This window comes from Carcharodon carcharias, chromosome 18 (assembly GCF_017639515.1).
Source record: "Carcharodon carcharias isolate sCarCar2 chromosome 18, sCarCar2.pri, whole genome shotgun sequence".
NCBI classification, from domain to species: domain Eukaryota; kingdom Metazoa; phylum Chordata; class Chondrichthyes; order Lamniformes; family Lamnidae; genus Carcharodon; species Carcharodon carcharias.
In genome coordinates, this window is record NC_054484.1 from 17185262 (window position 1) to 17202118 (window position 16857).

At 44.5% G+C, this 16857-nt stretch overlaps 1 protein-coding gene across 2 annotated transcripts in view; it reads left to right on the top strand.

Annotated features, from left to right (window-relative positions):
* jam2a (junctional adhesion molecule 2a) overlaps positions 1-16857 on the top strand; it is a 68066-nt gene that overhangs the window by 47654 nt on the left and 3555 nt on the right. The window contains exons 5-9 of one of the 2 annotated variants that reach the window (XM_041211689.1): positions 2524-2726; positions 8082-8184; positions 9762-9869; positions 13901-13916; positions 15464-15506. In XM_041211689.1, coding sequence (XP_041067623.1) covers positions 2524-2726; positions 8082-8184; positions 9762-9869; positions 13901-13916; positions 15464-15506 — 473 coding nt within the window. The remainder of the gene's footprint in view (positions 1-2523; positions 2727-8081; positions 8185-9761; positions 9870-13900; positions 13917-15463; positions 15507-16857) is intronic. The other variant, XM_041211691.1, reaches the window with a different exon arrangement.

Below are 16857 nucleotides of genomic sequence, written 5' to 3' on the forward strand. Positions count from 1 at the left end.
TTGCTGAAGGCCAAGTAGACGATGCCAAATGCATTGCCCTCATCTACACGCCTGGTCACCTCTTCGAAAAATTCAATCAAATTGGTCAGACATGACCTCCCCTTAACAAAACCATGCTGATTGTCCTTGATTACTCCCTGCCTCTTCAAGTGTAGATTAATTCTGTCCCTCATAATTGCTTCCAATAGTTTCCCCACCATTGAGGTTAGACTGACTGGCCTGTAGTTCCCTGGTTTATCCCTTCCTCCCTTCTTGAATAACGGTACCACATTGGCTGCCTTCCTCTGGCACCTCTCCTGTGGCCGGAGAGGTATTGAAAATTATTGCCAGTGCCCCTGCTATCGCCTCCTTTGCCTCACTCAATAGCCTGGGATACACTTCATCCGGGCCTGGAGATTTATCAACTTTTAAGCTTGCCAGACCACTTAGAACCTCCTCCCTTTCTATGCTAATTTCTTTAATTATATCATGGTCCTTCTGCCTGATTTCTGTACCCACATCGTCCCTCTCACTTATGAACACCGATACAAAGTGTTCATTTAGAACCCTAACTACATCTTCCAGCTCCACACACAAATTACCACTATGGTCCTTAATGGGCCCTACTCTTTCCCTAGTTATCCTCTTACTGTTAATATACTTGTAAAATAACCTTGGATTTTCCTTTATTTTACCTGCCAATGTTTTTTCATGCCCCCTTTTTGCTCTCCTAATTTCCTTTTTAAGTTCCCTCCTACACATTCTATAATCCGCTAGGGCTTCCACTGTTTTCAGCCCTCGGTATCTGCCATAAGCCTTTCTTTATCCAATCTTGTATATCCCTTGGCATCCAGGGTTCCCTGGATTTGTTGTTCTCTCAGTATCTTGGCCAATATCCTTCCTTTAATCAACACCACCAAAATCAGATTACCTTGTTCATTCTGTTCACAGGACTGTACTGTGCAAAATGGCTGCATTTCAAAAGTATTTCACTGTCGTTGAAGCACTTCAAGATGTTGCTGAGAGGTGCTTTATAAGTAGTGCAGTGTCCTAGGTTGAACCATCTTCAGCTGCTTTATCAAGAACATAAGAAATAGGAGCAGGAGTAGACCATATGGCCTGTTGGACCTGTTCTCTCATTCAATACGATCGTGGCTGATCTTGGGCTTCAACTCCATTTTATCGCCTGGTCAGAATAAGGGGTCCCCCATTGATGGTGGAGGTGGAGGAATTTCATCTGTCAAAGGGTCACTAATCATTGGAACTCTCTACCCCAGAGAGCAGTGGAGGCTGGAGGTATCGAATATATTTGAGGCTGAGCTAGGATAGATTTTTGATCTGAAATGGGGGTCAAGGATTATGGATGCCCAGCAGGAAAGGAGTTAAGGCCATGATCAGATCATCCTTACTGAATGGTGGAGCAGATCAATGGGCTAAATGGCCTACTCTCATTTCTATTTCTCTTAAGTTCTAATGTTTGTTGATGATTGTACAGTGTTCAATTCCATTCATAACTCTTCAGATAATGAATCAGCCTGTGCCTACATGCAGCAAGACCTGGACAACATTCAGGTTTGTGCTGATAGCTGGCAAGGAACATTTGCACCATACAAATGCCAGGCAAAGACCAAGTCCAACAAAAGAGAGTATAGCCACTTCTCCTTAACATTCAACGGTATTAGGATTGTTGGATCTCACACCATCAAAATCCTGGGGGGTTACCATTGATCAGAGATTTAACTTGACCAGCCAGATAAATACAAGAGCAGGTCAGAGGCTAGGTGTTCTGCACTGAGGAACTCACCTCCTGACACCCCAAAGCCTGTCCGCCATCTGCAAAGTAAAAGTCAGGAGTGCAATGAAATACTCCCCACTTGCCTGGATAAGTGCAGCTCTATCACTCAAGAAGCTCAACACCATGCAGGACAAAGCAGCGCAATTGATCAGCATCCCATCTACCACCTTAAACATTCACTACCTCCACCACCAGCACACAGTAGCAGCAGTGTGTACTATCTGCACGATGCACTGCAGGAACTCACCAAGCCTCCTTCGACAGCACCTTCCAAACCCATGACCCTTTTAGCTCTCAGAAGCACAAGGGCAGCAGATAGGGCCACAGAAAAGTTACAGCACAGAAAGAGACCATTCAGCCCATCATGCCTCTGCTGGCCAAAAAAGAAAAAGAGAGAGAGAGGGAAACGGAGTTAATGTTTCAAGTCCATATGACTCTGCTTCAGAGCAGACCTGTCAGGCCTTCCCAGATTTTGACCCGGCAACATGAAGGAAGGGCAATATATTTCCAAGTCAGGATGGTGTGTGACTTGCTGTGGAACTTGCAAGTGATGGTGTCCCCGTGCATCTGCTGCCCTTGTCCTCCTAGATGGTAGAGGTCACGGGTTTGGAAGGTGCTGTTGAAGGAGCCTTGGCGAGTCGCTGCAGTGCATCTTGTAGACGGTGCACACTGCAAGTTATGAATACATGTACTTATTTTTGGTGATTCGCGTGGCAGCGCCTGCCTCATCTCTACTCTCTTGTTGCCAGTGCCACCAGCCGTTCCCACGTGTAAAATTCCGAGCTCCGCAATGTCAGGGTCGAGGGTCATGTTGACCTGCAAGGAGTCAGAGGGCTCGCCTCCGTCCGATTACACCTGGTTCAAAGACAACAAAGTGCTCCTGGAGCGTCCTACTAAGGATTCGACCTTCACCAACACATCCTACACAGTGAACCAAAAGACTGGAGTACTGGTAAAGGGAGACTTTGGGGGAATTAAGTCATAGTCTGGTGACCCTGTTCTGTTTAATAGTGAGATTTAAAATGGTTATCTTATTTGTTCTTGTTTTGGTTGAATGTGGTTGAAGGTTTAAAACATCCAATTCAAGAGGAGATGGTAACATGTGGTAATATCACTGGCCTAGTAATCCAGAAGCTCAGGCTAATGTCTGGGGACATGGGTTCAAATCTCACTATGGCAGTTGGTGGAATTTAAATTCAATTCATTAATTTTAGAAATCTGGAATTGAAAGCTAGCCGCAGTAATGGTGACCATGAAGATATCATTGATTGTTGTAAAAAAAAAATCTGATTACATTAATGTACTTTGTTATCCTTACCTGGTCTGGCCTGGCCTACCTGTGACTCCAGACCCACAACAATGTGGTTGACTCTGAACTGCCCCCTGAAATGGCTGAGCAAGCCACAAGGTTGTATCAAACGATTACAGAAAGGTCGAACCGGATGGAATGCGGTGGTTCAAGAGGGCAGCTGACCACCACCTCAAGGGCAATTAGGGATGGACAACAAATCGTGCTAGTGACCCCCCACATCCTAGGTAGAGTGGGTAGCACTCTGCTGCGGAGGCAGAAGCATGTGCAGTACTCAGTTAATGCTGCACTGTCAGGGGTGTCATTTCCGGGTGAGACATTAAACCTGAGGCCCTGTCCGGCCTCTCAAGTGCAACATGAAAGATCCTACAGCGCTATTCAAAAAAGAGCAGGGGAGTTCTCTCTGGTGTACTGGGTAATGTTTATCCCTCAACCAACCTCACTAAATCAGATCATATAATTCTGGGAGCTTGCTTTGTGCTAATTGGCTGTTGCATTTCCATCCTGATGACAGTGGCTACATATCGAAAAGAAAACGATTTCACTGGCTGAGTGCTGCATACAGGAAATGCAAGTCTTTTGTTTCCATTTTAAATAAGCTTATGTCTCATAATGAAGTTTACGAGCATTTTTCTATTAAAAGAATATTCATAAAGTAAAGGGATTGGTTAAAAGTTTAAAATATCTGGGGGTTGCTAGTGACTTTTTTTGTGTGTTATTTTGACCTGATAATTGTTGACAGAATTTCCCCTCCCTCAACAGTGTGTCAGCCGCCTGAGAATCCTGGTTAAAGGTTAGTGATGGGTCCGGAGACAGTGAAAGGACTAGGTTTCATGTTCTCATCCCTAATTCAGAGGGCATTTAAGAGCCAACCACATTGTTGTGGGTCTGGAGTCACACGTAGGCCAGACCAGGTAAGGAAGGCAGAAGAGTTTTTATGACAACCAGCAATGGTTTTGCTGGCTTCTAATTCCAGATATTTATTGAATTCAAATTCCACCATCTGCCTGGTGGGATTCAGACCCAGGTCCCCAGAGCATTACCTGGGGTCTCTGGAATACCAGTCCAGTGACAATACCACGACGCCACCTTATGTTATAAGCTGATATATAAACGGAGAAGGTCACAGGCGAGTCACTCGCTAGCACACCCATGGGAAAGCAGGAAGATCTGCCCTCCAGTTAACATGGGCTAAAAGAGTTGCCTCCTTATAGGAAGAAACCTAACCCACATGTTCCAGCTTATTGCATTCTAATGCGTCACAAACACATGTATCGACAAGGGAGTAACTAGTTTCACCTCCATAATATGAGTTAGTCAAAATATGATGGAGTCAGTTAAGTTACAACAAACACACGAAGACCTCTACTACCAGCCTGTCGCACGCAATTCCGATACCTTGGATATGACTATGTATACACTCGCCACACATAAAATGTAGAGATTTCAATTATCAGTTTCAACGATCAGTTTTGATCGTTTTCCATTTGTAATAATTTAATATGACAAACGGACATGTTAAATAACAGATACTGAGTGAACAGGGCGTTTCCACTACTTCTTGGGCGAAATTTAACAGGCCCTGCCGTCGGGTTTGTGGGGAGTCCCATAAGGTGTGGTCTCCCCTGCCATCGCCATGTCACCCACCCCCACCTAATTACAATATTACAAGGGGGGCAAGTGAGGCCTATGGTGGCCTACCCTCCCTTGCCCTAATTGAGGCCCTTTTAGTGGCCAATTTAAGGGGTGCTTCAGGCGGGAAAGGTGGGGAGGGTGGGGTGTGTTCCTTCAATGGCCCCCTTTCCAGATCGGGCACCTCTCCCTCCCCAATGTCTGCAGATCCCCGACATGCTATATCCCCACCCGTCCTTACCATCACCCCCTCCCTGAGGTGCCGCTGTGGATGCGTTCTCCACCAACTCTTTGAGTGGCAGCAGGAAACCCTGCCAGCCCATCAGATTCTGCCCTTTCGTACCAATACGCAACAATTTGTAATTCTACCATACTCCTAATGCAGGGATACCCTTCAAAGTGCTTTACATTGGAGAGCGAAAAACAGTGGGAGGAAAGTTTTAAAATAAAGAGTAGATTAGGGAATGGAAAAGCGTAACAGAAGAAAAGTGTTTTAGGGAGCCTTTTTTTAAAAAAAAAACAGATTGTGTAGAGAGAACTGAGTTGAGAAAAGGCAGGACTGTTGTGGCTAAATGAGGAACCATCAATAGTGAAGAGTGAAAAGCCGTAAGAATCTGTGGTGTTAGAGGATTAGACGGAACAGGCAGGAATTTGAAAATCAGGCCAAAGAATTAAGCCAACTCTCCAAGGCTTCTGTAACGCCTGAAGGATGAGAAAAGGGGCAGTGCTGGCATTCCAACTCCAGATTCCAACCTGACCCAGGTCCCTAGCCCAAACAGCAGAAAATTCAAAAGGTTTCATTGCCATCCTGCTAGATGGTGGGTGAGCCTGGCTTTGGCTGAAAAATTGTATCTCTCATCATCAATTCACAGGAGTTGGCCTCTCTGGGGGTTGACAGCAAAGCTGAGTCACAAGTTAATATAACCATGGATACAGTGAGAGGCTTAGTCACAGGCTGATGTATCCACAGAAACGCAGGAGGCCCGTTCATTCCTCGCACATTGACACAAAAATACGAAATAGCAGAAGAAGTCCGGCCCCTTGTCATTCAATAATGATGTTTCGAGTTCCACATCCCCATCTAGCCCCGATAACCGTTGGTTCCCTCGCCTAACAAGAATCTATCTACCTCTGCCTTAAAAATATTCAATGACCCCACTTCCGCTGCCTTCTGAGGCAGAGAGTTCCAAAGTCGCAAAGCCCTCTGAACATTTCTCCTTATCTCTGTCCTAAAGGGGGACCCCTAATTTTAAAACAGTGCCCCTAGTGCTGGACTCACCCACAAGAAGAAACACCCTTTCCAAGTCTACCTTTCAGATGAAGCAGCGCTTCACTTGTACCTCCTTCAATTTGGTCTACTGTATTTGCTGCTCCCAATGCAGTCTCTTCTACACCAGGCTAAACACAGACTATAAGACCATAAGACATAGGAGCAGAAATCAGCCATTCGGCCCATCGAGTCTGCTCCGCCATTCAATCATGGCTGATAAGTTTCTCAACCCCATTCTCCCGCCTTCTCCCCATAACCTTTGATCCCCGTACCAATCAAGAACCTATCTATCTCAGTCTTAAATACTCAATGACCTGGCCTCCACAGCCTTCTGTGGCAATGAATTCCATAGATTCACCACTCGCTGGCTAAAGAAGTTTCTCCTCATCTCTGTTCTAAAAGGTCTTTCCTTTACTCTGAGGCTGTGCCCTCAGGTCCTAGTCTCTCTTACTAATGGAAACATTTTCCCCATATCCACTCTATCCAGGCCTTTCAGTATTCTGTAAGTTTCAATCAGATCCCCCCTTATCCTTCTAAACTCCATCGACTATAGACCCAGCATCCTCAAACGTTCCTCATTCTTTCATTCTTGGGAACGTTCTCGTGAACCTCCTCTGGACCCTCTCCAGGGCCAGCACATCCTTCCCGAGATACGGGGTCGAAAATTGTTCACAATATTCTAAATGTGGTCTGACCAGAGCCTTATAAAGCCTCAGCAGCACATCCCTGCTTTTATATTCTAGTCCTCTCGAAATAAATGCCAACATTGCATTTGCCTTCCTAACTACTGACTCAACCTGCAAGTTAACCTTAAGAGAATCCTGGACTAGGATTCCTAAGTCCCTTTGCACTCCAGATTTCTGAATTTTCTCCCCATTTAGAAAATAGTCTATGCCTCTATTCTTCCTACCAAAGTGCATGACCTCACACTTGCCCACGTTGTATTCCATCTGCCACTTCTTTGCTCATTCTCCTAACCTGTCCAAATCCTTCTGCAGCCTCCCCGCCTCCTCAATACTACCTGTCCCTCCATCTATCTTTGTATCGTCTGCAAACTTAGCCAGGATGCCCTCAGTTCTTTCATCTAGATCATTAATATATAAAGTGAAAAGTTGTGGTCCCAACACTGACCCCTGCGGAACTCCACTAGTCACCGGCCGTCATCCTGAGAAGGACCCCCTTATCCCCACCTTCTGCCTCCTGCCAGACAGCCAATCTTCTATCCATGCTAGTACCTTGACTGATGTATCCACCGATCTTCACTCAGTCCGCAAGCGTGACCCAAACCTCCCTGTCGCTCACCATTTCAACACACCATGCCGCTCTCATGCCCACATGTCCATCCTTGGCCTGCTGCATTGTTCCAGTGAAGCCCAACACAAACTGGAGGAACAGCACCTCATCTTCCGATTAGGCACTTTACAGCCTTCTGGACTTAACATTGAGTTCAACAACTTCAGACCAAGAACTCTGTCCTCCAGCTTTACCTGTTTTTAAATCCAATTATTTATTTATTTGCTTCATTTTATTTTAACCTTTTTTATCCTATTCCCCCAAACCTCACTGGCCCCACCAATCCCACCCACCCCAACCCCACCACCGACCCTCCCCCCACCTCCCCACTCCCCCACCCCTGCGCCACTTGGATAATCTGTCACCTGTTTTTATGTTGTTCTTTCACAGAGCGGTGACCCTTGTTCTGCTATTAACACATTCTGCTATCTTACCTTTATGCCACTTTCAGCACCTTCTTTAGTCTCTGCCACTACTATTAACATTCCCTTTGTCCTGTATCCATGACATCTTTGTCAAATTTCCCCTTAGCTCCCACCTATCACTGACCTTATTTTGACCTGCCTGCTCTGCCCCATCTTAAACAGTATAAAACCCATCACATTCCTACTCCTCTTTAGCTCTGAAGAAGAGTCATACAGACTCGAAACATTAACTCAGCTTCTCTCTCCACAGATGCTGCCAGGTCTGCTGACTTTTTCCGGCATTTTTTGTTTTTGTTTCAGATTTCCAGCATCCGCGGTATTTTGCTTTTATCTTCTTTATTCCGTGCCTGTGTAATCCTTTTTTTTTTGCTTTGACAGACATTTAACCCTGTCAGAAAGACTAACAGTGGAGCATACCACTGTGAAGCGAAAAACAAAGCTGGTGGCCCAAAGAAATGTTCTGTTCAGTTCATGCAAATCAGTAAGTGCTGTCACTTTTGTACCTGAATCACGCATCTCCCTTTGTCTTCTGCTATGTGTTTTAAAAAAAGGATGTAGTTCTTTGTCATAATTGCAGCCTGACTAAAGATTTTTTTTAATGGACTGAAATTATACTTCGTTGATCTTCCATCTTTTGTATTCTTGTCTTGTCAACTTGGTTCAGTGAGAAGCATTCTTGCATCTAAATCAGAAATTACATAAAATCTGCAGCACAGAAGCAGGCCATTTGGCCTGACTGATATGTGCGTGTTTATGCTCCACACAAGCCTCCTCACACCTTACTTCAACTAATCCTATCAGCGTATCCTTCTATCCTTTTCTCCCTCATGTGTTTATCTCGATTCCCCTTTAAATGCCTCCAGGCTACTACTCCCATGTGGCAATAAGTTCTACATTCTCACCACCCTCTGGTTTTTCTCCTGAACCCCCTCTTAGATTTATCAGTAATTATCTTATATTTTTGACCCCTGGACTTCCCCACAACCTCCCCAACTACGATCAGCGAAAGCAGTCAAGAACAGAGAGAGAATTTGGAGGATTGTGGCAGAGAAGGAGGCCACTAAGCCTATGGGTGTCTATGTTGGCCTTACAAATAACCTGCTCTCTTACTGTCTCCTCATAGCCTCACATCTTCCTCTGCTTCATTGATTTCCCTTAAAAGATACAGCGGTCTCTGCCTTAGCCAAGCTCTGTGCCAAAGCACGCCATGCACCAACAGTCTGCTGTGTAAAGAACGTTCTCCTAATTTCTCTGCCCACTCTTTTAACGACAATGGTGACTCCTTGTCCCTGACTCCCCAATCAGGGAAAATAGCTTTCCCTATTCACCGTATCAGTAAACCTTCATAAATGTACAAATATCTATTTATTACAAGTACATAATATTAGCTGTGTGACAGCTCAGCGGACAAACACTGGCTTTCAATTCAGAAGGTTGTTTGTTTAAGCCACCGGAGACATGGAGAGCTAGGCTGACACTCCAGTGCAGTACAGAGGGAGTGCTGCATTTTCAGAGCGGCTGTCTTTTGGATGAGGTATTATACCAAGGCCCCATCTGCCCTCTCAGGTGGATATTTAAGATCCCGTAGCACTGCTTCGAAGATGAGGAGGGGGGGGTTCCGCCAATGTTTTCCCCTCAACCAACGTCAATATAAAAAAAGAATCGGATTATCTGGATAATATCACATTGCTGTTTGCTGAACCTTGCTTTGCACAAATTGGTTTCCTACATTATCACAACAACAAAACCACAAAAGCGACGTGTAAAGCTTTAAAGAATTGGAGGTGTAAAGCACTAATAAATACGTGTTTTTGTTTTTGAATGCTTTTATACTTTATAATAAATTTAGCCACCTTTCTTCTAACAAAAGAGCATTCATAAAGTTAACTGATTGGTTATAAGTTCCAAACACCTGTTCAAGTAACTTCTGTAAAACACTTTGGGGCATCCTGAGGGTGTGAAAGTCGCTATATCAATGCAAGTTCTTCCATTCTATTCTTCATATGTCCATTGAATGAGATTGTCTGATTCAAACTCACCCTCCGCACTTGTTCACAGACGATCTTGACGTCGGTGCAGTCGTCATCACCGTAGTAATCATCGCCTTGGTGCTGTCGCTGTGCGGGCTCGGAATGTACTACGCCCACAGAAAGGGTTACTTAGGGAGTGAGTAATGTCTTGTTTCCTGGGTCAGTGTCTGTAGAGGATTGTTAGGATATAATTTATGTCCTGCAAGCAAGGGACCAGCTTGAGTGAGCTGCACACCTGTGGAGCTCCGATGCGAATGGGCTGGGCAGCGATATCTTCCAAAGTCAAATAGCCAGGTAATGCCAACTCTCCAGGCTCACACCAGGAGTACGACCAGCGGGGCAAGACTAATGAAGTCCATTGAATTACACTGCCAGCAAGAGACAAGGGGGAAAGAATTGAGATGGGGCAGAGAAAGAGGAAGTATTTGATGTAGAAAGCTAGTTAAATGAACTTTGTTACACATTGTGATGGCTTTTTCTTGTATGTATTTACACCCTCTCTAGAAACAAAAAATATGATAATGAATAGTTGGCATGGATTTCAAAAGGGAAAATCTTCCTTGATGAACCTAACTGAATTTTTTGAGGAGCTAATAGAGGGAATGCAGTAGATGTAATTTATCTGAATTTTTAAAAGGCCTTCTATAGGGTGCCCCATAATAGACTAATGAATAAGGTCAGAGAATGTAGAGTCAGGGGACAAGTAGTGGAATGGATTGCTAACTGGCTTCAAGACAGAAAGTAGAGAGTAAAGGGTAGTTATTCTGAGCGGCAGAAGTAGGGAAGTGGTGTTTCACAAGGGCCGGTGCTGGAACCACTGCTGTTCATAACTTGCATTTCTAAATTTATGGATGGCACCAAATTGAAGGGGATAGTCAATACTGAGGAGAACTGTAACAAGTTATAGGAGAGCATTAATAAACTTGCAGAATGGACAAATAATTGCTCACTGAAGCTCAGTTTGGGTTCTGCTAGGGTCACTCAGCTTCTGACCTCATTACAGCCTTGGTTCAAACATGGACAAAAGAGCTGAACTCCAGAGGTGAGGTGACAGTGACTGCCCTTGACATCAAGGCAGCATTTGACCGAGTGCGGCATCAAGGAGCCCTAGCAAAACTGGAGTCAATGGGAATCTGGGAAAACTCTCCGCTGTTTGGAGTCATACCTAACACAAAGGAAAATGGTTGTGGTTGTTTGAGGTCAATCACCCAAGTCCTAGGACATCACTGCAGGGGTTTCTCAGGGTAGTGTCCTAGGCCCAATCATCTTTAGCTGCTTCATCAATGACCTTCCTCCCATCGTAAGGTCAGAAGTGGGGATGTTTGCTGATGATTGCACAATGGTCAGCATCATTCGCAACTCCTCAGGCACTGAAGCAATCCATGTCCAAATGCAGTAAGACCTGGACAATATTGAGGCTGACAAGTGGCAAGTAACATTCGCACCACACAAGTGTCAGGCAAAGACCATCTCCAACAAGACAAAACCTAACCATCGCCCCTTGACATTCATTAGCATTACTATCGCTGAATCCCCCACTATCAACATCCTGGGTGTTATCATTGACCAGAAACTGAATTGGACTAGCCATATTAATACTGTGGCTACAAGTGCAGGTCAGAGGCTAGGAATCCTGTGGTGAGTTACTCACCTCCTGACTCCGCAAAGCCTGTCCACCAAAGTCTAGAAGGCACAAGTCAGGAGTGTGATGGAATACTCTCTCCTTGCCTGGATGAGTGCAGCTCCTACAATACTCAAGAAGCTTTGCAGCAACCAGGACAAAGCAGCCCACTTGATTGGCACCACATCCACAAACATTCACTCCCTCCACCTGGCAGCAGTGTGTATCATCTATAAGATGCACTTCAGAAACTCATCAAGGCTCCTTAAGCAGCACCATCCAAACCCACAACTGCTGCCATCTCGAAGGGCAAGGGCAGCAGATAGATGGGAACACCACCACCTGGACTTTCCCCTCCAAGCCACTCCCCATCCTGACTTGGAAATACATTGCCGTTCCTTCAATGTCACTGGGTCAAAATCTTGGAACTCCCTTCCTATTAGCACTATGGGTGTGCCTACACCATATGGACTGCAGTGGTTCAAGAAGGCAGCTCACCACCACCTTTGCAAGGGCAATAAATGCTGGCCCAGCCTGCGATGCCCACATCCCAGAAATGAATAACAAAATAAATTGGGAAATGAAGTTCAACACAGATAATGTGAGGTAGTATATTTTGATAGGAAGAATAAGGAGGTTACTTTTTCTTGGAAGGTGCAATTCTAGATGGGGCAGGGGATCAAAGGAATCTCAGAATCCAAGTACCTCAGTCGCTAAAAGTTGCACCACAGGTTAACAGGGTCACCAAAAAAAAAAACAAGCACTAGAATTGGAAAGCGGGGAAGTTATTCCAAAGCTGTATTGAACCTTGGTTAGACCATACTTAGTGTGTGCAGTACTGGTCATCATATTATAAAAAGGATACAGAACCACTACAGAGAGTGCAGAAAAGATTTACAAGGATACACCAGAAATGTGTGGGTATATATAACAGGAAAGGGTATGTATATAAAGAAAATGAGTCTCTTCTCTTGAAAAAAGATGGCTGAGGGGTCACCTAATAGTGATCTTTAAAATTATGAAAGGTTTTGATAGAGTGGATACAGAGAGAATGTTTTTTCTTATGGAGAAAAGCATAACTATAGGCCATCAATATAAGATAGTCACCAAAACGTCAATAGGGAATTTAGAAGAAATTTCTTTACTCAAGAGTGGTGAGAATTTTTTATTATTATACATTCATGGGATGTGGGCTTTGTTAGCTGGGCCAGCGTTTATTGCTCATCCCTAGTTGCCCTTGAGAAGGTGGTGGTGAGCTGCCTTCTTAAACTCCTGCAGTACATGTGGTGTAGGTACATCCACAGTGCTGTTAGGGAGAGAGCTCCAGGATTTTGACCCAGCAACAGTGAAGGGACGACGATATATTTCCAAGTCAGGATGGTGAGTGGCTTGGAGGGGAACTTCCAGGTGGTGGTGTTCCCATGTGTCTGCTGCCCTTGTGCTTCTAGATGGCAGTGGTTGTGGGTTTGGAAGGTGCTGCCGAAGAATCCTTGGTGAATTCCTGCAGTGCATCTTGTTAGATCGTACACACTGCTGCTACTGTGCGTCGGTGGTGGAGGGAGTGAATGTTTGTGGATGGGGTACCAATCAAGCGGACTGCTTTGTGCTGGATGGTGTCAAGCTTCTTGAGCGTTGTGGGAGCTGCACTCATCCAGGCAAGTGGGGAGTATTCCATCACACTCTTGACTTGTGCCTTGTAGATGGTGGACAGGCTTTAGGGAGTCAGGAGGTGGGTTTCTCGTTGCACGATTCCCAGCCTCTGACCTGCTTTTGTAGCCATAGTATTTATATGGCTCATCCAGTTCAGCTTCTGGTCAATTGTACCCCTCAGGATATTGATAGTGGGGGATTTAGTGATGGTAATGCCATTGAACATCAAGGGGCGATGGTTGGATTCTCTCTTGTTGGAGATGGTCATTGCCTGACACTTGTGTGGCATGTATGTTACTTGCCACTTGTCAGCCCAAGCCTGGATATTATTTAGGTCTTGCTGCATTTGGACATGGACTGCTTCAGTATCTGAGGAGTCGCAAATGGTGCTGAATCATCAGCGAACATCCCCGCTTCTTACCTTATGATGGAAGGAAGGCCGAGGACACTACCCTGAGGAACTCCTGGAGCTGAGATGATTGACCTCCAACAACCACAACCATCTTCCTTTGTGCTCAGTATGACTGCACCAGTGGAGAATGTGGAACTCGCTACCACAGGGAGTGTTGAAGTGAATAATATAGATACATTTAAGGGGAAATTAGACAAGCATATGAGGGAGAAGGGAATAGAGGGCTACGATGGTAGATTTAGATGAGGAAACATGGGAGGAGGCTCGGGTGGAGCATAAACACCGGCATGGACTGGTTGGGCCGAATGGCCTGTTTCTGTGGCGTATATCCTGTGTAATCCTATGTAAAAGTATTCCTCCTCTTTGCATTTATTTCAAATGTTTGCTTTATTTCTATTGTATCTTGAAGTACAGACATGTTTCCCATTCGTTATGTTGTTTACGATTGTTAAATATTAATTCTAGTTCCTTTTTCTTTTCACAGAGTCAAGATCATCTAAGTAAGTAACCGTGTTTTCCCTTCTCCCATCTCTTCTCCAGAAGCTAACATCGCCTCTATTAGTCTCCATGCCTTCGGCTGACTAGATCCTAAGCCTCCCTGTCTCTCTGCCTCTCTTTCCTCCATTAGGACACTCCTTAAAACCTACCTCTTTGACTAAGATTTTGTCCACCTGTCCTAACATCTCCTTATGTGGCTCAGTGTTAAATTTGGTTTGATAACTACTCCTGTGAAGCATGTCGGGCCATTTGACTGTATTGAAGGCATTATAAAAATGTGTAATTGTCTGTTTCATGGTACAATTGTAGGGGCATCAGGCACCCTCTGCTACCAAGCTAATGCTCTGGGGATATGGGTTCACATCCCACCATGGCAGCTGGTAGAATTTAAATTCAATTAATAAAAAGTCAAATCTGGAACCTGAAGCTAGTTTCAGTAATGATGACCATGAAACGATTGTCATAAAAACTCATGTGGTTCACTAATGGAAGGAAATCTGCTATCCTATTGTTCCATCTCTGGTGTGTCCTCCTATGGTTTTCACTACATTTGTCATAGAGGAGCATCCAAAGACAATAGGTGTGTGTTAAAGTACAGTGAAAACCTGCTGCAACATTGATCAGTGACTTGTGAAGAGTAAGGCAAGGGAGGAAGAAGCAAATCAAACGCTGACACTTTACAAAGTCCGGGGAAGTTATATCACTGACCCATAACACAGCTGAAAGGAAGCTTCATCTACTTATAATAGCCAGCTGCTATAATGAGATTCCCTGGACCAACATACCCTCTAAACTGCACAGGTATGACCACAGAGCAATTGGAAATGTGCTACACAGGACAAACTGGCCATAAAAAAAGCAGTGGTCCTTTTAAGATGTGCAGTCAAGGGGCAATCTTAAAGGGACTGTACAGTGCAACAAACGGGCCACACACAGCAAAGGGAAGTCAGAGGGGACATTGCCTTACACCCAAGGTTGCGAGCCACAGACATAGTCACATTGCACCAGATTACTTCATTGCTATTTTCAGACATCCTGAGAAGGTGATAAGTTATATATAAATGCAGTTTCATTCTCTTTTTTTCCTCCATTTTCACAAAGGGGAGGTCAGGGAAAGAACATCTACCCCCACCCCATCTAGATACGGTACATTGCGCTCACAATGTCTGTCCTGGAAACAATACGTTTACACATTTTGTTAAAGTAAAAGATCACATTTCCAAGAAGAGCTCTCTCTGGCATCCTGGACAATATTTCTCCCTCAGCCAACATTTCTGATAAACAGGTGACATGGTCATTATTACTTTACTCTTGTGGGAATTCCCTGTTTGCAAATTGGCTGCCATGTTTCCTACATTACAACAGTCACTACACTTCACTGGCTGTACAATGTTTTGGGACATCCTGAGTAGGTGAAAGGTGTTATATAAATGTAAATTTGTTATTTCTTCTTTAGCGTTGGCTTTCCTCATTCCTTCCCCAAGAATTCACCTGCTGACTATTTCTCCCCCTCTGGTTATACTGAACTTAACTGTTTCTGTTTCCACAGGGGAAAAGATACCGAGCAGAAGACTGTCTCCCCAGTTAATGAAGTAAGTTTGAAATAACATGATGTGTGGATATTTGTACTGGAGGATTTGTGGGTTCCAAAAGGCATTCAATAAAGTGCCGTACTTAAGGTTAATAGGCAAGGTAAGGCCTCATGGAGCCGAGGGCATATATTGGCATGGATAGAGGATTGGTTACAGATAGAAAACAGAGAGTGGGCATAAATGGGGCTTTTTCATGCTGGCAGGCAGTGAATAGCGGAGTGCCGCAAGGATCAGTGCTGGGGCCTCAGCTATTTACAATCTATATTAATGTCTTAGAAGAAGAGACAGAGAGTAGCGTATCTAAGTTTGCTGATGATACCAAGCAAGGTGGAAAGGTAAGCAGTGGGGAGGACACAGAGGCTGCAAAGAGGACAGGTTTAGGTGACTGGGCAACAAGATGGCAGTTGGAGTTTAATGTTGGGAAATGTGAAGTTATTCACTTTTGTCATAAGAATAAAAAAGCAGAATGTTTCTTAAAAGATGAAGAACTTATAAGTAAACATTGATGTTCAAAGAGACTTGGGCGTGCTTGTACAAGGAATACAAAAGCTTAGCATGCAGGTGCAGCAAACAATTAGGAAAGCAAATGACATGTTGGTCTTTATTGCCAGGGAATGGAGTACAGGAATAAAGACATCTTGGTGCAGTTGTTCAGGATTTGTGAGACCACATCTGGAGTAGTGTGTGCAGTTTTGGCCTCCACAGTTAAGAAAGAATATACTTGCATTGGCGGATACAGCGAATGTTCACTAAATCTGTCCCTGAGATGAAGGGGTTGTACTATGATGAGAGGCTGAGTAAATTGGGCTTATATTCTCTAGAGTTTAGAAGAATGAGAGGCGATCTCAGTGAAACCTGGGGCATGACGGGGTGGACACTGAGAAATTATTCCCATTGGTCAGGGAGTCTAATAGATGGTAGCGCAGATTCGGGATAAGGGGGTTGATGATTTGGGACTGAGATGAGGAGAAATTACTTCACTCAAAGGGTTGTGAATCTTTGGAAATCTCTACCCCAGAGGGTTGTGGATGCTCAATTGTTAAAAACACTTAAGGCTGGGATAGATAGATTTTTGGTCTCACAGGGAATCAGAGGAGATGGCAACTGATGGGAGAGTGGGAGAGAGCCTGCTATTCCTTGTAATAAACACCAAACTTGCAGTTAGATAGACTGATATGACAGGATCCGTAATAACACAACGAATAACCTTGCAGTTTTCTCTGTTTGGAGGATTTCACGTTGCCCTCACCCTGTCCTTCTAGTGGCTCGAAGTAAGCACATCCTGAGGTCAGCCAGCTGTCAGTGAGGAGAGTTTACAAATTGGGAAGTACTCCAAACTTCCAGCTCCTGG